The sequence below is a fragment of the Ranitomeya imitator genome, chromosome 6 (genome assembly GCF_032444005.1).
Source record: "Ranitomeya imitator isolate aRanImi1 chromosome 6, aRanImi1.pri, whole genome shotgun sequence".
In the NCBI taxonomy this organism is placed as follows: Eukaryota; Metazoa; Chordata; class Amphibia; order Anura; family Dendrobatidae; genus Ranitomeya; species Ranitomeya imitator.
In genome coordinates, this window is record NC_091287.1 from 382,710,914 (window position 1) to 382,733,265 (window position 22,352).

At 41.7% G+C, this 22,352-nt stretch overlaps 1 protein-coding gene across 9 annotated transcripts in view; it reads right to left on the minus strand.

Moving 5' to 3' along the window:
* PTPRM (protein tyrosine phosphatase receptor type M) overlaps positions 1-22,352 on the minus strand; it is a 1,024,381-nt gene that overhangs the window by 66,545 nt on the left and 935,484 nt on the right. For all 9 annotated transcript variants that reach the window (XM_069731071.1, XM_069731069.1, XM_069731074.1 and 6 more), the window contains one exon: positions 20,927-20,963. In XM_069731071.1, the coding sequence (XP_069587172.1) occupies positions 20,927-20,963 (37 nt within the window). The remainder of the gene's footprint in view (positions 1-20,926; positions 20,964-22,352) is intronic.

Below are 22,352 nucleotides of genomic sequence, written 5' to 3' on the forward strand. Positions count from 1 at the left end.
AGGTTTATTTTGCCTGTCATTTTACTCAGCATGCCATTTTATGGATTTATTTAATAAAAATATATTTTAAATCTATATTGCTGAAATCTCTTCATATCTTGGGACAAGCACCGTATATACTCGAGTATAAGCTGAGATTTTCAGCCCAAACTTTTGGGCTGAAAGTGCCCCTCTCGGCTTATACTCGAGTCACGGTAGCGGTGGGGTCAGCGGGTGAGGGGGAGAGGGCGCTGAGGCATACTTACCTAGACCTAGCGATCCTGGCGCTCCCCGCCTGTCCCACGGTCTTCTGTGCTGCAGCTTCTTCCCCTCTTCAGCGGTCACGTGGGACCGCTCATTAGAGAAATGAATAGGCGGCTCCACCTCCCATAGGGGTGGAGCCGCCTATTCATTTCTCTAATCAGCGGTGCCGGAGACCGCTGATAGAGGAAGAGGCTGCAGCACCGAAGACCGTGGGACAGGCGGGGAGCGCCAGGATCGCTAGGACTAGGTAAGTATGTCATATTCACCTGTCCACGTTCCAGCCGCCGGGCGCCGCTCCATCTTCCCGGCGCCGCTCCATCTTCCCGGCGTCTCTGTGCTCTGACTGTGCAGGTCAGAGGGCGCGATGACGCATATAGTGTGCGTGGCGCCCTCTGCCTGATCAGTCAAAGCGGAGAGACGCCGGGACCGGACGCTGGGAGCTGCAAGCAAGAGAGGTGAGTATGGCTTTTTTTTTATTACAGCAGCAGCAATGGCAGAGATTTATGTGGAGCATCTATGGGGAAATATGAACGGTGCAGAGCACTGTATGGGGCACAGCTATGGGACAAAAATGAACGGTGCAGAGCATATATGGGGCACAGATATGGGGCAATATGAACGGTGCAGAGCACTATATGGGGCACAGATATGGGGAAATATGAACGGTGCAGAGCACTATATGGGGCACAGATATTGGGCAATATGAACGGTGCAGAGCACTATATGGCACAGATATGGGGAAATAATGAACGGTGCAGAGCAATATATGGCATAGATATGGGGAAATAATGAACAGTGCAGAGCACTATATGGCACAGCTATGGGGAAATAATGAACGGTGCAGAGCACTATATGGCACAGATATGGGGAAATATGAACGGTGCAGAGCACTATATGGCACAGCTATGGGGAAATAATGAACGGTGCAGAGCACTATATGGCACAGCTATGGGGAAATAATGAACGGTGCAGAGCACTATATGGCACAGCTATGGGGAAATAATGAACGGTGCAGAGCACTATATGGCACAGCTATTGGGAAATAATGATCTATTTTTATTTTTGAAATTCACCGGTAAATGCTGCATTTCCACCCTAGGCTTATACTCGAGTCAATAAGTTTTCCCAGTTTTTTGTGGCAAAATTAGGGGGGTCGGCTTATACTCGGGTCGGCTTATACTCGAGTATATACGGTAAGTATTTATATTATTGAAGGTTGTTTTGATATTTATTGGTTAAGAGAAGTGTCTAGCAGTGTATTTCCTCATTGGGCCTATTGTGATTAAAATTAATAATCATCATGCGTCTTCGTTAGAACCCTTGAGACTGTGCTTTGTAGTCGGCTTCTCTGTCTGCTGTGCCACAGGAAATGCACCTTTTCTCCAGGTGTTTAGCTCCTGTTATCCATTCTTCAGTCTATGTAGGGTGTTTTCATTTTCTCATTTGTCCACCATATCACCTTTTGGGTGCGGTTTTATATAGTTTTCTCCTGCTGGTATTTGCTGCTGGTGATAGTCTCATTTGGATGTCCAATCATACTGCTGTAGGTTAAGCCAGTCAGTGAAAGACCAGCTAGGGTTTATCTATCAGATGTCTATATTCTTATCCCTGCACCTATCTGATGTTTCTTTTTAGGAAGAAGGTGGCATATACTCTAACAGTATGTAATTAATCCTTTATTTTGTGGTTTGTTTTACTCACTCTGGGATCTCTTTCTATTTAACTTATGCAAGTAAATTGCCCTTTGCTCTGCCCTCCAGTTCTTTAGGAGGAATGTAAAGTGCTTGATTGGCGTTCCAGGCAGCACAGGTCCGAGTTGCCATTGTCTAGTCAGTGGTTAGAGTTATTTCAGCTCATGCAAGAACCACTAGGGATTGCGAGGTCAGGATCTTTAGTCCGTACAGGAATCGGTAGGGTCAGTTGCAGTTTTTAGTGTGTTACTTATTTTTCCCGCGTGAGTTGCTACACTATCATAACAATAATATTTGTAACAAAATTTTGGATCTAATAAACTGGTAAATCAATGTATGCATGCATATTTTACTCATATAAAGTAACTTTATAAAACTATTGTTCATGCATATTTTTTTACTACCTCTTGTTTAAATAAAAGGCACAACCTGGAGATGTCGGCGCAATTTTAGCTGTCACACAATAATAACTGCACCATGAAAACGTAAGTGATATTTAAGCTAACAGTTATCTTCTCAAAGACATTACATTAGTAAATGTATTGTTACATTGGAGCTATTCTGACATCTATACTAATGAGAACATGAAACCAGACATCGCTAGAACTAAGGTGAGATCACATATTTGCATCAGAATTAGATCACATGAATAGAATCTGATTACAAATCAAAACATTTCCTTTTATATATTCAGGCAAGAAAAGGAAATATTCATGATCCTTATTTCAAGAAAACCATCGGTAATGTACACCCTGTCTTATATGTCAGTAAACCTACTCATGTTCTCGTATCTGCATATGTCCACTTCTCCTTGTCCTTCTGGCATTGAAATGGTAATAAAAGATCGTATGATACACGATTCTACACTTTCAGGTATAGCGTTCACTTTGCTGAATGCCAAATGCTATGGTTTGATGCAACATGATTTTCCAGGTTAACTAATGAAAAAAAAATCTGAAATACGTAAAAAAATTGGTTTCTATCCCCATTATTTGAGACCCATAACTTTTTTCTTTTTCTGTCAGTGAAGCTGTATGATGGTTTTTTTTATGGCAAGGTGATGTTTTCATTGCTACCATTTTGTGGTGGATATAGCATTTTAATCACTTACTACATTTTTAGGGAGATGTAGGAACTTTCTATTATTTACTGCATGGGTTAAGTAATTATATATTTTCATACACAAGACTTTAACAGCTTTTGGAAAGCCAAATACAGGTGCTTCTCACAAAATTAGAATATCATCAAAAAGTTAATTTATTTCAGTTCTTCAATACAAAAAGTGAAACTCAAATTATATAGAGTCATTACAAACAGAGTGATCTATTTCAAGTGTTTATTTCCATTAATGTTGAATATGGCTTACAGCAAATGAGAACCCAAAAGTCATTATCTCAGTAAATTAGAATACTTTATAACACCAGCTTGAAAAAATTATTTTAAAATCCGAAATGTTGGCCTACTGAAATGTATGCACTCAATACTTGGTCAGGGCTCCATTTGCATCAATTACTGCATCAATGGGGTGTGGCGTGGAGGCGATCAGCCTGTGGCACTGCTGGGGTGTTATGGAAGCCCAGGTTGCTTTGATAGCAGCCTTCAACTTATCTGCATTGTTGCGTCTGTGTTTCTCATCTTCCTCTTCCGTAGATTCTCTATGGGGTTAAGGTCAGGCGAGTTTGCTGGCCAATCAAGCACAATGATACTGTTGTTTGTAAACCAGGTATTGGTACTTTTGGCAGTGTGGACAGGTGTCAAGTCCTGCTGGATAGTGAAATTTCCATCTCCAAAAAGCTTGTCGGCAGAGGGAAGCATGAAGTGCTTTTAAACTTCCTGGAAGACGACTGCACTGACTTTGGTTTTGATAAAACACAGTGGACCTACACCAGCAGATGACATGGCTCCCCAAACCTTCAGAGATTGTGGAAACTTCACCCTAGACCTCTGCTGCTTAAGCGCTTGCAATCGCAACATTTAAATACTGTTGTCAGTGACTGACAGCAGCATTCAAATGGTTGAACACCAGGGATCCAGTGGATGCTGTTACAGACAGTTGAGGTCTGTGTAACACAGTCAGCATCTGCCAGGTATGGTGCAGAAAGGAAAAAGTGGAAAAGTCAGTGCTGCTGGTGGATGGTAATAAATCCAGGTACACACTAGGATAATGTGCATTTTTTTTTATTTTGCCTATGTATTTCGAAGTACACCATACTTCCTCTCAGACCCCTGGGGCAAAGATTTTCTTTCATGTACTGTATATGTCCAAAAATATGGTGATTTCTTAGGCCAGATTTTTGGACATTTACATGGAAGAAAAACTTTGCCCCAGACGTCTGAGAAAAAGTATGGTACTTTGAAAAGTGTAGACGAAATAAAAAACTGTACATTATCCTGGATCAACATGTTAGGGCAAGTTAGGTTAGGCTATGGGTTGAACCAGATGGACTTAATGTCTTCCTTCAACCTTAATAACTATGTTACTATGTAGTATGTACCTGGATTTATTACTATCCACCAGCAGCACAGAATTGTCCACATCTTCCTTTCCACACAATGCTACTTGGTCCCTAGACCTGTGGACATGCTGCAGTTACTTAATTCATAATGTATCATATATCAGACACCATACTTGAATGCAACCCAGGCAGAAACACAATTCTTAAAATTACATTGAGGTGCACTTCAATAAAATCAGCACAGTAGATTTTTCTTTTCCATTAATTCAGATGATGAAAATCACTTCTACGAAACCATACTGCATCCATATCTGTAAAATTATTTGCTACCCTTTCCATTCAAGCTTCTTCATATTAAATTTGTGATTTACGTACCATAAATTGACCAAGCATCTTATATGAAACATTGAACAGATATCTAGACCAAGAGTAAGTCTTTCCTTAACAGAAACCGTTCAGCTTTTATGTAATTGCTAAGCAACAGAACAAAAATTTAATGACAGCAAAGCTTTAAATACAGCTGTTGATTAGAGAAGAGCAAACCCGAACTTAAAAGTTCGGGGTTTGTACCCGACACCGGTGCTAATCACCAAACACGAACTTCTCCCGGAATTCCAGTGCAAAGTTCGGAGTTCCGGGGAAAGTTCATTGCAGAAAGGGACAGAAATATCTAGGGAGCAGAGAAAAGCGCGATAGGATTTTATCTGGTTAGACAAAGGAATAAAATAGAGGATATGCTAACCTGATGAGGTTGTGTTCACACAACGATATTATAGCATGAAATCCCAGACCAAAGATTCTGCATATGTAAGAGAGGTTTTCATGGAGATCCCGCACTGCTGTTTAGATATAATTATAAATGCAGGTACGCATAAGTAGATTTGCGTTTTTTTTGTCCGTCTACGTGTTTCGAAGTATAATCACTTCTTCATCAGGACAAAAAAAACATTGGGTTTTGACAGCGCGGGATCTCCACAAAAACCTTTCTTACTTGTAGAGAGAGATAGAATTGTCTTTTCCAGATTGAAAGTTCGGGTCTCCATTGATTGCAATGAGGTTCGGGTTCTGGTTTAACATGAACGAACTTTGGATTAAAAAGCTTCCATCGCTCCGCTCATTCCTACAGTTGATACCTGTAATTACATTGGTCATACATAGCCTTTTTCATTTTCCTCCATTACTGTAATTTTACCCTCAACATTTGCTGTTTTTTGGAATCTCACATTGTAGAAGATGAGTACAACACAACTGAAACTACTGAAAGGCAGAACTCATTTTAATACAAAAAAATTATCTTATTTCACTTAGATTTCAAATAATATGTTATCGAGTTTCCTAATAAGCGTATGCCAGCAACTAGAGATGAGTGAATTTGTGCGATTGGAATTTAATTCTACTCAAATGTTATAATATCACCTGTTTTAGAAACTCCAATGCATTCGCAAATGTGGCTACAGTTACAAAAAAAACCCAAAACTAACATCACTCACATGTCCAGGCACCACACCTACTGTCCAGTCCTCAGGGTCTATTCTTTGCACAGTTACGTGCCGGTTTATTCACTCTAGAACAGGACTTCTGGCCAAGACTAGACATCAGAGTTCACTGCGCGTTGTGACATCACAACTCGCTGTATCCTCAGAAGTCTGGTCAAGACTAGAAGTCCTGTACTAGAGTGAAGAAACAAGATCTCGGAGATCACAGCGCGTTGTGAGACCTGACCTCTAAGACCTGGTTATGCCCAAAAGCCCTGTTCTAGTGTAAAGACACAGGTGTTTGTAAGCAGAAAGAAAAGGCCCTGAGGGATGGATGAGCGGGCAGTGGGACCTGGAGGTAGCAGGTTGCTGGGACAGGTGAGCTATGTGATGACTATTAAGGTTTTTTATTTTTTATCTGTTACATTCATTATGCTTTGGTGTCTCTCTAACAGAGAACATTCAATTTGCAGAGAATAAATTCACTGAAAATAGAATTTCCCAGTACAGTGTGTGAATTGGCAAATTTAAATTTCGCCAGATTCACTCATCCCTACTAGCAAGCTTTAAACATACCTGCAAACACTCCCAAATTGTCTGAAAGATTCCCAGACTCTGTATTTTCAGAAGAGTCGGCAAATCTTCCATATGCCTCACATACTAAATTCTAGCCATTCCTGCTCTTCCACACTTGTCACAGCTGGGCATTTCATGAATAGAACTATCTGTTGTTCTGTATAGGTCATGCGAGTGGTAATTGATTGATATTTCTCATAATGGTTTGGTGGAGGTTGTACCAATGGTGGTGGTAGAGTACACATTGGAGAAAATTAATTAAAGTGGTCTTAAATTTAGTCAATATAAAACTAGATTAGATAGGCAAAAACTGTTCCAAATTTATTACCAGGGTTCATGCTATGTGATAAACCTGGAGCATGTTGCAAGATGCCGTTATAAGTATAAATGTAAGTAGTAATCTCCAAATTAAAGAAAATTACATGAATATCTGTTTAGAAAAATTCTTCCTGCTTTATTTTTTATTTATTTTTTCATTTTATGTTAAACTGTTAAACTTACTGTCATGTCGATACCACAACAGGATGGGGTCAAACAACTGCAGCGTCTGGTGACGCATACACCTGTGATAAATAGAAAAGCTTCACTGTCCTGTTAGCAGTTGTGGTTTTCTATGTTCTGCCGCTGCAAAGTTTAAACTGCTTAGTTGGACTCCTGGTGGTATCAGCTGTTCTAAGTTAGCTACTCCCAGACGATATAAGAACCCTTCTCCTGGCTTCTGACCTTGCCAGTGATAGTTTTTTTTAGTTCACTGCTAGAGGAGTATCACTTAGGCTGGTTTCACATTTGCGTTGGGCTTCCTTCAGCTCCGCCTACATCGTCATGCGTCCTGCGTACCCTATCTTTAACATTGGGTACGCAGGCCATGCCTCCGCATGTGTCATTTTCATGCTGTGCCAACCGCAACAAAATGCAACATGTTGCATTGGATGCCAGTCGGCACAGAGTGAAAAAGACGCATGCGGAGGCATCCGCATACATCCGCATGGCCTGCGTACCCAATGTTAAAGATAGGGTACGCAGGACGCATGCAGCCATAGGTGGAGCTGAAGGAAGAGGCACAGCAGTGGGCAGGGCTTAATGGAGGAACTACGCAGCCCTCCGCAAAGCCCTCATCCGCAAATGTGAAACCAGCCTAATACTTGTTGCCTACTCCTAGTGATATACTTACCAGCTGCAGTCTTCTGCTCTTTCCGGATCTGTTTCAGTCCCGATACGCCATCTTGTGACCGGAGCTCCTAACTGACTAGAAGTCAGAGCTAACGTCACAAGCTCTCAATATAAATCTATCAGAGCCTTGTCCTCATTCTGTCTCTCTAAAGGCCCTGTCACACTTAGCGACGCTAAAGCGATCCCGACAACGATACGACCTGTCAGGGATCGTTGCTGCGTCGCTATGTGGTCGCTGGTGAGATGTCAAACAGTGACGTTGTAGTCACACAGGCGTGCATTTGCATTGCCTTTTCCGCGCCCATTCAGTTCCGATTGGTGGTCGCTACTGCGTTCTACTATGTCGCCTTCTGTTGAAGGCATGACCACCAATCAGAACGCAGTAGCGACCACCAATCGGAGCGGAGGGGTGCGGAAAAGGCAACGCAAATGCACGCCTATGTGTCGGTGTCTGAGTCGTCAACAATGTGTGCTACCCAGCGGGACCCCAACGATCAAAAAAAGGTCCAGGCCATTCCGACACGACCAGCGATCTCACAGCAGGGGCCTGGTTGCTGCTACGTGTCAAACATAGCGAGATCGCTACTGAGGTCGCTGTTGCGTCACAAAACTTGTGACTCAGCAGCGATCTCGCTAGCGACATCGCTTAGTGTGAAGGTACCTTTAGACTGACATTGATAAGTGACTTCCGGTTCACCCAGCAAACACTGGAGCGATCTGACAGGTCACTACCTACAGAAGACGCCCAGAGCAGCGCTGATAACAGAAAAAGATGGCGGCTGGTGAGTATATTACCAGGGGTAGGAAACATGCATTGGAGATACCACTTAGGCAATTAAAGGGACACTGTCACCTGAATTTGGAGGGAACAATCTTCAGCCATGGAGGCGGGGTTTTCGGGTGTTTGATTCACCCTTTCCTTACCCGCTGGCTGCATGCTGGCTGCAATATTGGATTGAAGTTCATTCTCTGTCCTCCGTAGTACATGCCTGCACAAGGTGCAATCTTGCCTTGCGCAGGCGTGTACTATGGAGGACAGAGAATGAACTTCAATCCAATATTGCAGCCAGCATGCAGCCAGCGGGTAAGGAAAGGGTGAATCAAAAACCCCAAAACCCCGCCTCCATGGCTGAAGATTGTTCCCTCCAAATTCAGGTGACAGTGTCCCTTTAAACAAAAAAAAAACACCAAAGTTGTGCTTTATTTCCAGGATCACAGCACTGATGGCCTACTTTCAGGTTAGCAATGAATATCAGATCGGTAGGGATCTGACTCCTGGCACCCTAGCCAATGATCTCTTCAAAGTGGCACTGGTGCTCATTTAAAGGGAAAATGCTGCAATATCCAGCATAGTCATGACTAAGTAGACACCATCCAGGTAGGCACAACAGTGTAAAGAATGAAAAGGCTGCAATTATAACACTACAACTACTTTATACAACTGATAGACAGTGGTGTTAGGAGGCAGCCCCCCACTGATCTGATATTAATGGCCAATACTCAGGGGAAGACACCAATACTCTGATCCTGCTAAGACAAACAAACGTATCTAGAAAAGATTATATTGACTCAAATAACAAAGCAACGTATAACATGGCACAACAAAGTGTAATTCAACATGTAGCATGGCATCAATCAATTGGCTTTTGCAATATAGCCTTACTCCTTGTAAGTCAGACAACTTTATGTGAAGAGTTATCAAGATGCCATGATAACTTTTGCTACATCTGTAATTCTAGTGTACATAAAATAAAAAGGCAAATAAAGCAGGAGGGAAATGTATGTACTGTACATGTGATAGTGTCTAATCTTTTCACTGCTATGGTGTAAAACTGCAGAACATATTGCAGCTGCGTCCTCCATATACATATTCAATTGACGGCACTTCTACTGCACTCTGGCACTCTAATGTATCTCACGATGCTCCAGCAGTCACACAACAGAACAACTGTCGGCTCTGTTAAGGCCAGATTTGTTGTCTATTACAAACTGATTACACTTGCCACATTTTGGCTGCCTACAATTATATTTGCTCATTAACACTTGATAGCTTGAATGCAGATGAAGAAGAGTATAAGAACAATTAAATCTCAATCATAATAATTCCACAGAGCTTTGAAGATGACTGCTCAAATGCTATTTCCCTGCAAAGACTAATTATCTCCTTTTGGCTTCTGAAGATTGCTAGAAGATGGATGTATGGCATTTCCAAAGAATTAAAATCAAGTTAAACAAAGATATTTCATTATGAAATGTTTTCATTCTACTGGATGAAAATTAGACTTCACTTCAGAATTTAAAAAAAAAACAGGACGCTGTGAAAACAGGGTTGTCAGTGAGTCTTGGTGATGTGTGAACAACCAGTAACACCACAAAAGTTACAAAATATTAGGAGGCAGGCATAAAATAATAAATAAGTCGGAGTTGGAAGCCTCCATCTTGGGCTATGTCAGCAATTTGAGCATTTTAGGATAACAAGAACAGCAAGGATACTAATGGATTATATTAAATAAATGGAATATTTTACTGCTGGGTTGGATTATCAATGGTAGCCATGACACTAATGGCCTGGTCATAAATACCAAAAATATTTAATTTCATGCATCAACACAAAGGAGATACTGTTCTTTGGATAGACTATAATAACCTAAAATATTCCAAAAACTCCTGTAACCTTTTAATGGGAATCTGTCACAAAGTTTTTGCCACCTAATCCGATTCCAGTGATGTGTCACTTACTGGTCTGGTTTGCGTTGCTTTCATAAAATCACTGTTTTTTCATCAGGAGATTATCACTAGAGGACTAGTAAACCTTCTGCCAGGTAGTCCGCCATATTCATGAGCGCTTAATAACTCCGCCCCCACCACTGATTGGCAGATTTCTGCCAATGCACAAAAAGGCTGCCAATCAGTGGTGTGGGCGGGATTATACAGAGCTCAGCATTCAGAGAACTGCTACATCTGCAGCAGATAAAATTGCTTTTAATTAAAACTGCAGCAAGCAGCCCAGTAAGTGACACATCACTTGAATCTGAGTCTCTGTGGCTACACCATGCTGCTCTTAGATAAGGTAACAAAAACCTGGTCCTAGATTCTCTTTAACTAAATGTAGCCAACATGGGTCGGCAACTTATAACATCGTTCCAAAGTGATGATAATTACATACATACATATTCAAATAAACTGCACAATCACTTACAATCAGGTCACAGACAAAAAGCTTCATCTCTGCAGTATATTTCTAACGAGAAGAGCCCTATGCAGATCATAACAGCAAATTTCCCTTTGTATTTATCACACTGATGCATGGCTAGTGGATTACAAGGCACCGTGGTGTTGAACAGTAGAATTCCATTGCCTGATCCCGTTCCTGTCTCACAGGCATATGACTGAGGCCAGCTCAGCGCACTCCTCCGCACATGCCATCCGCCCCACTAGTCAGCCACAATGTGGTCAATTTCCCATGTAATGAAATAAGCATACTTTATTCTGAAGACAAGTCACAGGGAGACATGGTGTTGTTTCCGCAGCTCGAGGCAAGCAGAGACGTTTATATGATAAAATAATCTCAGACTACTCCTTTCCTGCAGTGATAGGATAATCACATTTTACACATTTCCAATCTCTCAGCCTCTTCTTAGGAACGGCTCCGTTCTGTCAACATCATTGCGTACAGTACATAATCCGCTTGCACTCCAGATTCTGCTCGGTGCCAAAATGAAATTATAAATATGTCAAGTGAGATCTGGAACTCAAAAACATGTTGTAGCTAATATAGAGAATTACTTCTTTCTTCTTTAAAACCTTTCTCCACACATGACAGTTTTTTTGTGATTTCTAAATGCAGCTTTTGGTCAATTTGATGTTCTAAAGAAAATGTTCTTCACGTGGTGAATATGACCAATATCCATTTAAAGGGACTATGTCACCTGAATTTGGTGGGCCCTGTGTTCGGTCCGATGGGCGGTGTTTTCTCTTCTTTCATTCACCCCTTCCTTTCCCACTGGCCACAATATTTTCTTGAATTTCAGTAGGTTTCCTCCGTAGTACACGCGTGCGCAACGCAATCTTGCCTTGCGCACACGCAGTATGCTTTGCCCAACTGCGGGCAAAACCGAAAAGCATTAGTGCGCATGCGCCGGCGCACTATGTCCCGGAACACAGCAAAATACTTCCTGGACATAGTGCACCGGCGCATGCGCACTAATGCTTTTCGGCTTTGCCCGCAGTTGGGCAAAGCATACTGCGCGTGCGCAAGGCAAGATTGTGTTGCGCACGCGTGTACTACGGAGGAAACCTACTGAAATTCAAGAAAATATTGCGGTCAGCGGGAAAGGAAGGGGTGCATGACAGAACAGAAAACACCGCCCATCGGACTAGATGCCGGGCCCGCCAAATTCAGGTGACAGAGTCCCTTTAAAGTTAAAACGCCATGAACCTGATTCATTAAGACTGGCGTTTCCCACACTAGTCTTAGTGAGGGGTGAATGAGATAAGTCACGGAGAGGAGAAACATTTATGGCATAGGAACGCAGCCAGACACTTCTGAAGAATTAGACGAGCAGAAGCCAAGTCCAGTGCCGGCTCCTTACCAGCTACACCAATTTTGGCAGGGCTGCCCAAAACTGTCGTGAAAATGTAAAAAGTTTACAAATTTTTGAGCAACTTCACATTGTCCAAATTTTTATGACCTTTCAAAGTATTCTATGCCAGTTTTCTGGAATAAAAACGTTGATGAATCAGGGCCTTAGGGTGCAAAAAGTAGAGCAAATCAGTGCCATTTGGGAACCTTTGGGTAAAGGATTCTGCTGATAGGTAACTTTACATTAGTACAATAAGCATGTAGAGTATGTCTATGCAAATTACATATATTGTTACATTTATTATGTATTATCAGTGATATGTGAAAGAGATATCTAGGACCGGGGGCTAAATCTTGTAAACTTGTATCACTAATTTCTTTTTTATTTTCTAAAAATAAACACTTTAGACAAGATTTATTTAAGTGGGTGGAGTCTAAGCCTGCAGAAAGTCTTAAAGGGAACCTGTCACCTGAAATTGGCGGGACCGATTTTCGGTCATATGGGCAGAGTTTTCGGGTGTTTGATTCACCCTTTCCTTACCCACTGGCTGCATGCTGGCCGCAATATTGGATTGAAGTTCATTCTATGTCCTCCGTAGTTCACGCCTGTGCAAGGCAATCTTAGCTCATCAGTGCGAAGCATGAGAACTAATTTGGCTACGTGAGAGTTCTCATGCTTCGCATTGACGAGGGCCAACAGCCCGAAACACCGTGTCTGCGAATTGAGATATTGATTTGGCTTTTATCCTAAGTCATATTGCACGACTCGTTAAAGGGTTGATTGTGACTTGTAGGATCGCTACTTCCAACAGGTGGCGCTATAGAGTTTAAGTCCTCTTTTTCTCAGAAGAGGCAATTTTCATATTATATTTCCCAGAGGAGCATTGCACGGCGAATAAGCCTCCTTACCTTGACAAGTCAGAGATGGTATGTCACTCTCCATAAGGAGAAACGATACCTCAAAGTAACTAGCGGCCAGTGGTGAGCGCAGAGGGAATTACTGCCAGTTGACCCGAGCGGTGCTAAACCGCTGATGGATCGGGGTAGTGACGTCACTCCCGTACAAGAATGGTGGGCTGATGATAGAAGACTTCCTTCGTCAGGGATATTACAGCCTCTGCTCAAATGAAGTGATAAATAGTGGGATGGATCAATTAGTCAGTGTGAACATGTGACTGACAGTAGCCACAGGCATCTCCACAAGGTAAAAAGGAAGCTTATTATTGTGTTTGAAGTGATGCTGAAAAGCAATTAAGTATATGGTGCTTTGTATGCTACAAAATAAATACATAGATGGCCGACAATTACTGCAACTAGAAGCTTTATTGTAATACTTGTAAATGATTTTTAAAGGCAAATAGATGTAAGACTACATATATTGACTGGTCAATAAAAACCATTTATAGACCAAAAAATGCCATCTAGCAGACCCCACCAAAGAGTCAGGGGGGGTATAGGGAATTGAGTGATTTTATTACTGAAATCCAAATAATTCCACATAGTTATTTAGGCCATGCGGTTTTAATGAATTGAGGTAAAAAATCCATTCTGTTTCCTTGCGGGACATTTTCTTGATATAGTCTCCACCCCTCCAATCCACATTTACTATATGTATACCTCATATTTGTGTCCCAACCAAATTGCCTCCATGTTTTTCAATGTAATGTTTAGATAGGGGGTGATGCTGGAATTTTTTCAGAAACGTTGCTCATGTGCTCCCCTTTTCGTTTTTTTTTTATTACGGGGCATTCTATGCAATAAATACCCCCTTTAGTATAACAGGAAATCCTATATAGTAAATGTGTCATACCCATGTTTAATTTGATATAATAACTGTTATATCTGCTGCAGATCTAGCAGTTCTCTGAATGCTGAGCTTCCTATAACCCCGCCCACACCACTGATTGGCAGCTTTCAACCCATGTACAGTGTACACACATAGCTGCCAATCAGTGATGGGGGTGGGTTATAAAGAACTCATGAGTATAGAGGACTATATGGCAGCAGGTTTACTAGTCTTCTGATGATAATTTTCTTGCTGATTAAACAGTGATTTTATAAAAACTAAATTAAGCAGCCCAGTAAGTGATACATCGCTGGAATCAGGATCTCTGCCTTTACATCATGCTAGTCTCAGAATAAATGGCAAAAACCTGGTGCACCTTCCCACCTATTTATATCTCTATACCCCCCAACCCTCTTCTTCGTTTGATAGAGCCACAGAAGGGCAGATAGATGAAAAACGAGTAGGTGGGAAGGTGCTTTTGGATATTTGGCAAAGCCAAGGGTGCAAAGAGTGTCTGTACTTAGTTTGATCATTCATTCTGTGCTGACAGACTCCCTTAAAGTTAGCTTCTGTTATGCTGAATTTACCGTAACACTTTACTACTGACAAGCTTTAGCACAGGTACACAATGTCAGCTGTAACGCCCTCCTGCGCATAGTGCTGACAAAAGAGTAGATTTTTCTGTCTAGCTCTAGATTACAAACCTTGCAGGGTTCATACAAAATACAGCACGTATGTACATGAGCTGTGATCGTAGCTGTCAATCATCACACAGGACATGACCCTCAGAAAATTCCCGAATAACATTTTGCAGAAGCCTCTGAAGAGATACTGATACATTCTGTATCCCTACAAACCAAGTAGCTGTTGTGTGACTTGTTGGAAGCCAAATCAGCTTCTCAGTACCAGTGGAGTCAAAATGCTATTAGTATGTGCAGTAAAAGTGCTGCCAAACATAAGAATTCACATTCACGCTTGGTTTCCTAGGATCTAGTCCTAATGTCTAGATTGGTTATATGTGAACACACAGCAATGAAAAGGAGTAAAGTAACTTCGAGAAACTTCTTGAAACTTCTGCTCCTGTAAAGAGGACAGTATTGCCTTATCGGTCTCACCCACATAGGTCTCGGATTTTTGAGTATACTTTGCAATAAGACAGAAAATGTTCAGCATCGAAATGACACTGAAGAAAACCTGCATTCATTTCAATCAATTGAACAATTCTCTGAACAATACATTTTCATGATGTCTAAATCGTTCTCTACAAAGTAAAGTGTTTTACCTATAATAGAATACCTTCTGTGTGATTCACTTACCTCCGAGCTTAGAAACATTTCTATTACTACAATCGGAAGTTGAGATATTGAAACCATTTCCAAATCCACACATTAGACTGCACTAAGCCGAAACATCACATCACCGAAAAAGGTGAAAATGTCAGAAAACTTCCATCAGACAAACTATGCAGACTGATCATTTCACCATTGTCATATCTCACTGGGAAGTAATGAGTTTCTTAGAAGGAATGGTGATGAAATTTACTACAATGACTTTTCCTAATCTTGTAACTGGTTTGTTAGCAGGTAATACACTTTTATATTATGAACAAAAAGACCAGCAAGGTAAAATCGTGAGTTGCAGGATACTCCGGTCACATGGGAGCGCACTGGACACAGATGAAAGGATTAAAAGTTCCTTTGCTTCTTGAAATCCACAACGCGCTTCAACAGTGGCAGTGGCACCTGATGAAGGCAAAGCTGTTCCGTCGCAACGCGTTGTGGATTTCAATAAACAAAGAAACTTTTAATCCTTTCATCTGTGTCCAGTGCGCTCCCATGTGACCGGAGTATCCTGCAACTCACTGCTTGTTCCTCTCCTCAGGCACCCGGCAGGAGCTGCATCGGACCTTTCTCAATCAACATCTCCCCTGACCGCCAGCTTGGCGTTCCGTTAGCCTGTCTTCTCTGTATCTATCAGCAAGGTAAAATGTCACAAGTTTGGGTGAAATAGCGCAAAGAATTGCTGGTTTGATAGTTTATTATTATTATTATTATACATTTTTATAGCGCCATTTATTCCATGGCGCTTTACATGTGAATACGGGGCAAATATAGACAAATACATTAAACATGAGCAGATAACAAGGCACACGAGTACATAAGGAGGGAGGACCCTGCCCGCGAGGGCTCACAGTCAAACAAAGTACTTTTACTCCAACACAAATGGATTTTATTTAAAATAAAATACAGCAAAGTTGCCTCTTGGCACTAAGATGGCCCCAACCATAGGATGTACACCACAGCTCAAGGAGTAAATACTATATCAAAGAAAATGCTGCAAAAACTAAAACTTAACTTTGAAAAAAAAAGATAAAAATCACAGACCAACATTAAAAATATAGCCCTAAAATGCACCCTATTGGGTACTTACCACAGCATCAGAATAGACTACTAACGGTATTCGACACGTCAGTGGTGTATAGTACAACTTTTTCTAGATCACCCTACAAAACCTCACTGTTGTCACAGGGGGCTATGACAGAATGGCAGATGAGGAACCTGGACCCCTGAAATGCCTCTCAGGATAGGGAATCCCTGTCTTTCCTTAACTCAGGGGTACCCTTGAAGGTAGGGAGGCCCGAGTCACCAACCTGTCCGTATCTCCTGTACAGCCTTGAGCTAAACCCCCCACCCCCGAAAGTGGACCGTAATGGAAACAACAGATTAGGATTGACAGGGATAAAGTAAACTGCACCACAAAGCAAACTAAGAAGACGACTCAATAAGTGTGTGAGAGGAAGACAATACAAATAGGGAAAAGACCAACAACAAGGAATACTTCACCATAGTCCAAATTAAGATTTGAGTATCAACAGTTACTCCAACAAAGGACCGATATGCAAGAGGCACACAAATGCTATAGTCGGCATCCAGTCATGTTCTGAGCCATACCTAATGGGTGAAGGCGTTCCCAGCAGCCACAGCCTTCAATTGACACAAACCAAACAGTTAACTCCTGCAATGCTGAAACTCTGAGAACACACCACCGCCGACGCCCAAACTCAGGCTGAGCAACAGGAATATCTAAGACTGCACATCAGACTCCCCAGTGTGAACAGAGTCCGAAGCCGGCACAACAACTGTACTCAAAAATCAGGTTGAACCACTCCCAGAGGCTAACTGTAATGAATGCCCTTAAATAACCCATTGTTTCTCTGTACATATTTTTTCACATTCTCTGAAGACAATGAAGGAGTGTAAAAGTCAGTTTACATGGATCAACTGGATGCACAATACGATCGCTAACTCGTAGACTTCTACTGATCTGCAGCCAATCAAATTCATGCTTACAAAGGCAGACCAAAGTAAATGTTGCACACTGAGCGTTCTATAGTAAATCACTCAGTACACGTAGGCTGTCACAGTTTTCAGCAACGTGAGTCCTGTTTACACAGGATCATGCACCACCAAGAACATTGATAAAAAATAATTTCACCTGATGAATGAGAGTTCTATTTGTTCATCGGGTGATCGTCAGCCTGTTTACAGGTCAAGATAATCGTGAAACAAGTGTTTTTAACAACACTCCTTTACAATTATCTTGCAGAGTAAATGCAGCTTAAAGTCGTTGGCCATTATTTGGACCACCGCTTCTCAATCCCTATGTTCCCCTCAGTAAAATATTAACACTTATACTCACCTTCAGTGCTGCCCCCCATTTCAGCAGTGTCGGCCGTCAAACATCTGGATTGGCTGTAGCGGTAATGTGACACAAAAATGTCACGTAACTCACTGAGAACAGTAGCAGCGGTAAGAATACTTTGTTTTTATTTTCTATAGGGCACTAAATTGATTAAGCAGGGGGTGTCCAATAGTGCACAGCCCTTTTAATATTAGGCAGAGAAACTTTCAAAAATGATTATACAGCCATTCTTATGCATATTTTCAAAGTAAGTACATCAGTCTAATCAGGTCTGGTGACAGATCTACTTTAAGTCACAATCTCAAGTTTTCACTGAATTCTACCTATTAATGAAAATATCTGGTATTGCCAACAAAGGCTGAGGTTGTAGATGTCCCTGAGACCTAGTAAGCACCAAGGCTTTTGACTACATAATGTTTTTCTTACAAACTTCCCTGTCCCTGATCCCACACGGGCAACTTCCTTTATCGGGCACGGCCTCTCTGCTCTGACTTTGTGGATGGCACTGATAGGAACCCGTTGAAGCGCCGGATAGGTGCGAAACGGCCGTCGTTCAGCCCTCACATTGGCCTTGTTATACACCCCCGTGCCGTGAAGATGTTGTATTAATAAAGTGACCTGCACAGAAGATTGGTGAGTGCTGCCATATTCCTTCCTGCCTATATGCATGTCAGTATGCTTTCCTGGCAATAGCACCCGAAATCTTGTAGACCAGCAGGGGTTAACCCACCGGACTGTTCACAGTGCGCTTGATTGGTGGTGCGGATCGCTGTTTTCTTTGTCCTATTATGATATCACTAGAGTTGGTCTGCAGAATAACTATGGTGGGTTTGGCAGCAAATAGAGGTGCACAGTGCCATATTTAAATCCCCATAGTTTCCTATGTCACTTGCCAAGTGTATTTTATTACCCTGCTCTTGCTGCAATTATGTTTGGATTGACCCTTGGTGTTCTGACCTGACCTCTGTACCTACCTTGCTCTGCTGAATATTCCCATGGATGCTCTTCTGTATTTGACGCTGGACTGCTAGTTTACTGTTCTGCCTCATATGTCTGTCTGACCCTGTGGATCTGAGCCTGAGCCTGGCTATCCCCTGATTATGCATGTAGAGGAGCTGCGGAGACACCATCACGTGTTTCTCAACGCAGGCAGTGAATAGCTAGCTATCAGGAGCAGTGCCTAGTTTCCTACTCCACACTGATGAGGGGCAAAAACCCCGAAACAGCTGTCTGTGGATGGATACCATGCTTGGCATAGGTGGTTTTCCTTTATTGTATGTTTTCCTTTATTGGATGCTGCCCTTCCCTTGGTTGTTCCTTCCCGGGGAAAGGCCTGGTTATTCACTGCCTGCGTTGAGAAACATGTGATGGTGTCTCCGCAGCTCCTCTACATGCATTTGCATATTTGGGGGCAGTGTTCTGGATCACTGCGTTGAGAAACACGTGATGGTGTCTCCACGGTGTTGGATGTTTTGGTCTCCACGAGGTCAATCATCCGTGCCTTTATATCCCCTGATTATGTCATTGTCAATTTCTGGTTCAGACTCGGCTTGCTAACACCTCTTTCCTCAACTCACTTCACCTGTCAGCTTCTACTCTGTGGACACAACCCAAAGTACCCTTTGAAGACCTGCTAAGCAAAATGGATTGTGCCAAGTCTGTCCAACCCTTTTGAGCTGAAAGATATGCTACAGTTGTAGGTTTCATCTACGAGTAATTTGCCCTTTGCATGAAAGGTGCCCTCATAGCCCAAAACACATAGATGTTAGATCCTTTATTATTTACAAGGGCTACTCTTCCTGTGATTTAACAGTAAAGGAGTTGTACACTACTCGGACAACCCTTTCTCATGTTTGACCCCATTAAAATATAAAAGCTTATACTCACCAACATGTACCGGCGCCGTTCCAGCAGTGTCAGCACTCACGTTCCTGGGGCTCACATGTGGTTGTTATGAAACGTGAACCCTGCGTCCAATCAGCGCTGGCATCAATGTCTCTGCATTCACATGTATAAGTAATCAAGGAGAAGTGAGAGCTGACGCTGACTGCTCCCTTCTTGTTAATTACTTATATGTGTGAAGGCGGGGGAGTGACACCGCTGAATTGGCGCACGGGAGGTGAGTATAAGCTTTTTTATTTTAAAGGGGTCAAACATGAGGAATGAGAGTAGTGGACAAACCCTTTAAGGGTCAACATTTTTAGCTATTATTAAGAGATGCCTGCATAGTTTTTGCAATATGTATCCATGTATTTTTTCTATCACCTGCATGCATTTAAGACTCAAGGAGTGGGCTGACATGGGCAGTGGCACAACTATCAAGTATAAAACGCAAATTGTTTGCTTTATTTTTTTAAACTTATAGATAATATATCAATTTGAACATAGAATCTGGAAAAGTACATGAATAGTAACTGGTTAATCAAACCTTCATACAGATATTTTTGGAGGGCCAGATTATGATACCATTAAATAATGTCTGTAATATCACCCGCGTATTAACGAGCCTCTCATCTCTCCCATGCATTTTCTTACAGCTCTGTGCAATGCTATTCCTCCATTATTTGGTACTTAGTAAGTCGATGACTGGATGTTACCATTTGGGGACATGTCCCTTTACAGTTTGGCACGGCATTAACAGGAGCAATGAAAGAGGAACAGCAAAATATAGACTTGTAAGAGCAGGTTCTCCATAATCCATATTTCATGGAAAATGCAAATATTTACTAAACAAGAAATATTAGCAATAAAGGCCAGTCCTCTTTAAATAGACAATAGAACTTGAATTCCTTGAAGGAATACATTACATTTCCAAAGCAGGAGCAATGTATACAATTAATACTAACATTGTCTTAACATTTTATCTTCTGTTTTTAGAGCTGCATGGTCCATTAAATGGGAAATAAAGTACATACTGTGTTTATTAACATGCACCAGATTTTTCGGCTTCTCAACTCGAGGAGCTATCACCGAGCATTTAAGTAACAAAGCAGGGTTGTAATTATACTATTTTCTACAAACGGCGCTGACAATTTAATTGTGCACTGGGTATATTGCAGTGTGGATAAGTAAACGTTTTTACACGAAACTCACTGCCAGAAATAATGCTATGTTACTGCACTTAACACAACCTTGTCTTAGGAAAGTCGCTTTACATGTCGCTGAGTTAATGAGGAGTAGACATTAATGTAAGTAAAAAAGAAACAAGACATATAGGCATAATGGAGTCAAGGAATAGAACTTACCCTGAGTGGCGATGTAGTGATTTGGCCTGTGGTAGCCCTAAAATCAGAAGAAAAGGAATAACTGTAAAATCCGTAATGTATTTGCTGTCTATGACATGGAGTTAGAGCAAAGCAGACGTCATTATACAGCAATAGATACCAGTAAGACCACCAGGGACTACAGCAGCAGGTAAAATGAAGAGGTGCTGAGTCAGGCTGAATATAGTGGGCACTTCATTTTGGTATTCCTGTAGTTCTCAAAAGGGTTTTCTAAAAAAAAGTTTTTGGGATCAGCTTGAGCAACGTGAATATAACAAATTCATAAGTTACTCACCTTACTCCTCTCCCCCTTGAACAATGCCTCTGAGCTACATTGGTGATTATTTACGGGCTGTAGCCGTGATGTCATCACTATAATGTGGGTGATGTCATCACCACAGCGCACGTGATCACTGCGGCCAATAACAGCAATCCACCGCTTTGTTGACGTACACAGCAAAGGCAGGTGAGCCCAGTGGCTGGTTGCAGCGGTCCTATAGTCATAACGTCACCGCTGCAGCCTGTCAAAAAACACCAGAGTGGCAGCTGAGAGGTTGCGCTGGATCAGGGGCAGGTGAGTAGGTTCTGAGAATGATATTTTCAAGAAGTGCAAGCCTATCCACATAAAAAAATCATAAAAAGCGAATTCGAAGGTGTTGTTCAGGTGTAGAAAACCATGGCTGTTTTTTTCCAGAAACAAGGCAAATACAGTCCACAGTCATGTCTGGAACTGCATCCTATCTCCATTAAAAAGTGAATGGTTTTTTTTTTTTAGAAATCAATAATACAAGCTAATACAAAAGACTTACGATATCTTATTAGAAAAAAACCTTTCCCCATTCATCAGTTTCATTTTTTTTATGGCGCACTGATCATTTGCTCTCAAAAACTCCTCAAATGTATAGCTTCTTAGTGAATAGATTTGAAAGAGCTGAAAATAATTCCGAATACAAGTAATTTAATGGACAAAAATATTCTTAGGCCGGGTGCCCACGATCCGGAAGCAGCAGTGTTTTATACGCAGCACATGTTCGCTGTGTCCAAAGTGTTGCTGTCTATTAGGAATGTTTAGCTTGCAAAAAAGAAGACTGAGAGGAGACTTAATAGCTGTCTACTAATATCTGAAGGGCTGTCACATTGTAGAAGGATCATCTTTATTCTCATTTGCACAAGGAAAGACTAAAAGCAATGGGATGAAACTGAATGGGAGGGGACACAGATTAGATATTAGAAAAAACTTTTTGACAATTAGGGTGATCAATGAGTGGAACAGGCTGCCACGAGAGGTGGTGAGTTCTCCTTCAATGGAAGTCTTCAAATAGAGGCTGGACAGACATCTGTCTGGGATGATTTAGTGAATCCTGCTTTGAGCAGGGGGTTGGACCAGATGACCCAGGAGGTCTCTTCC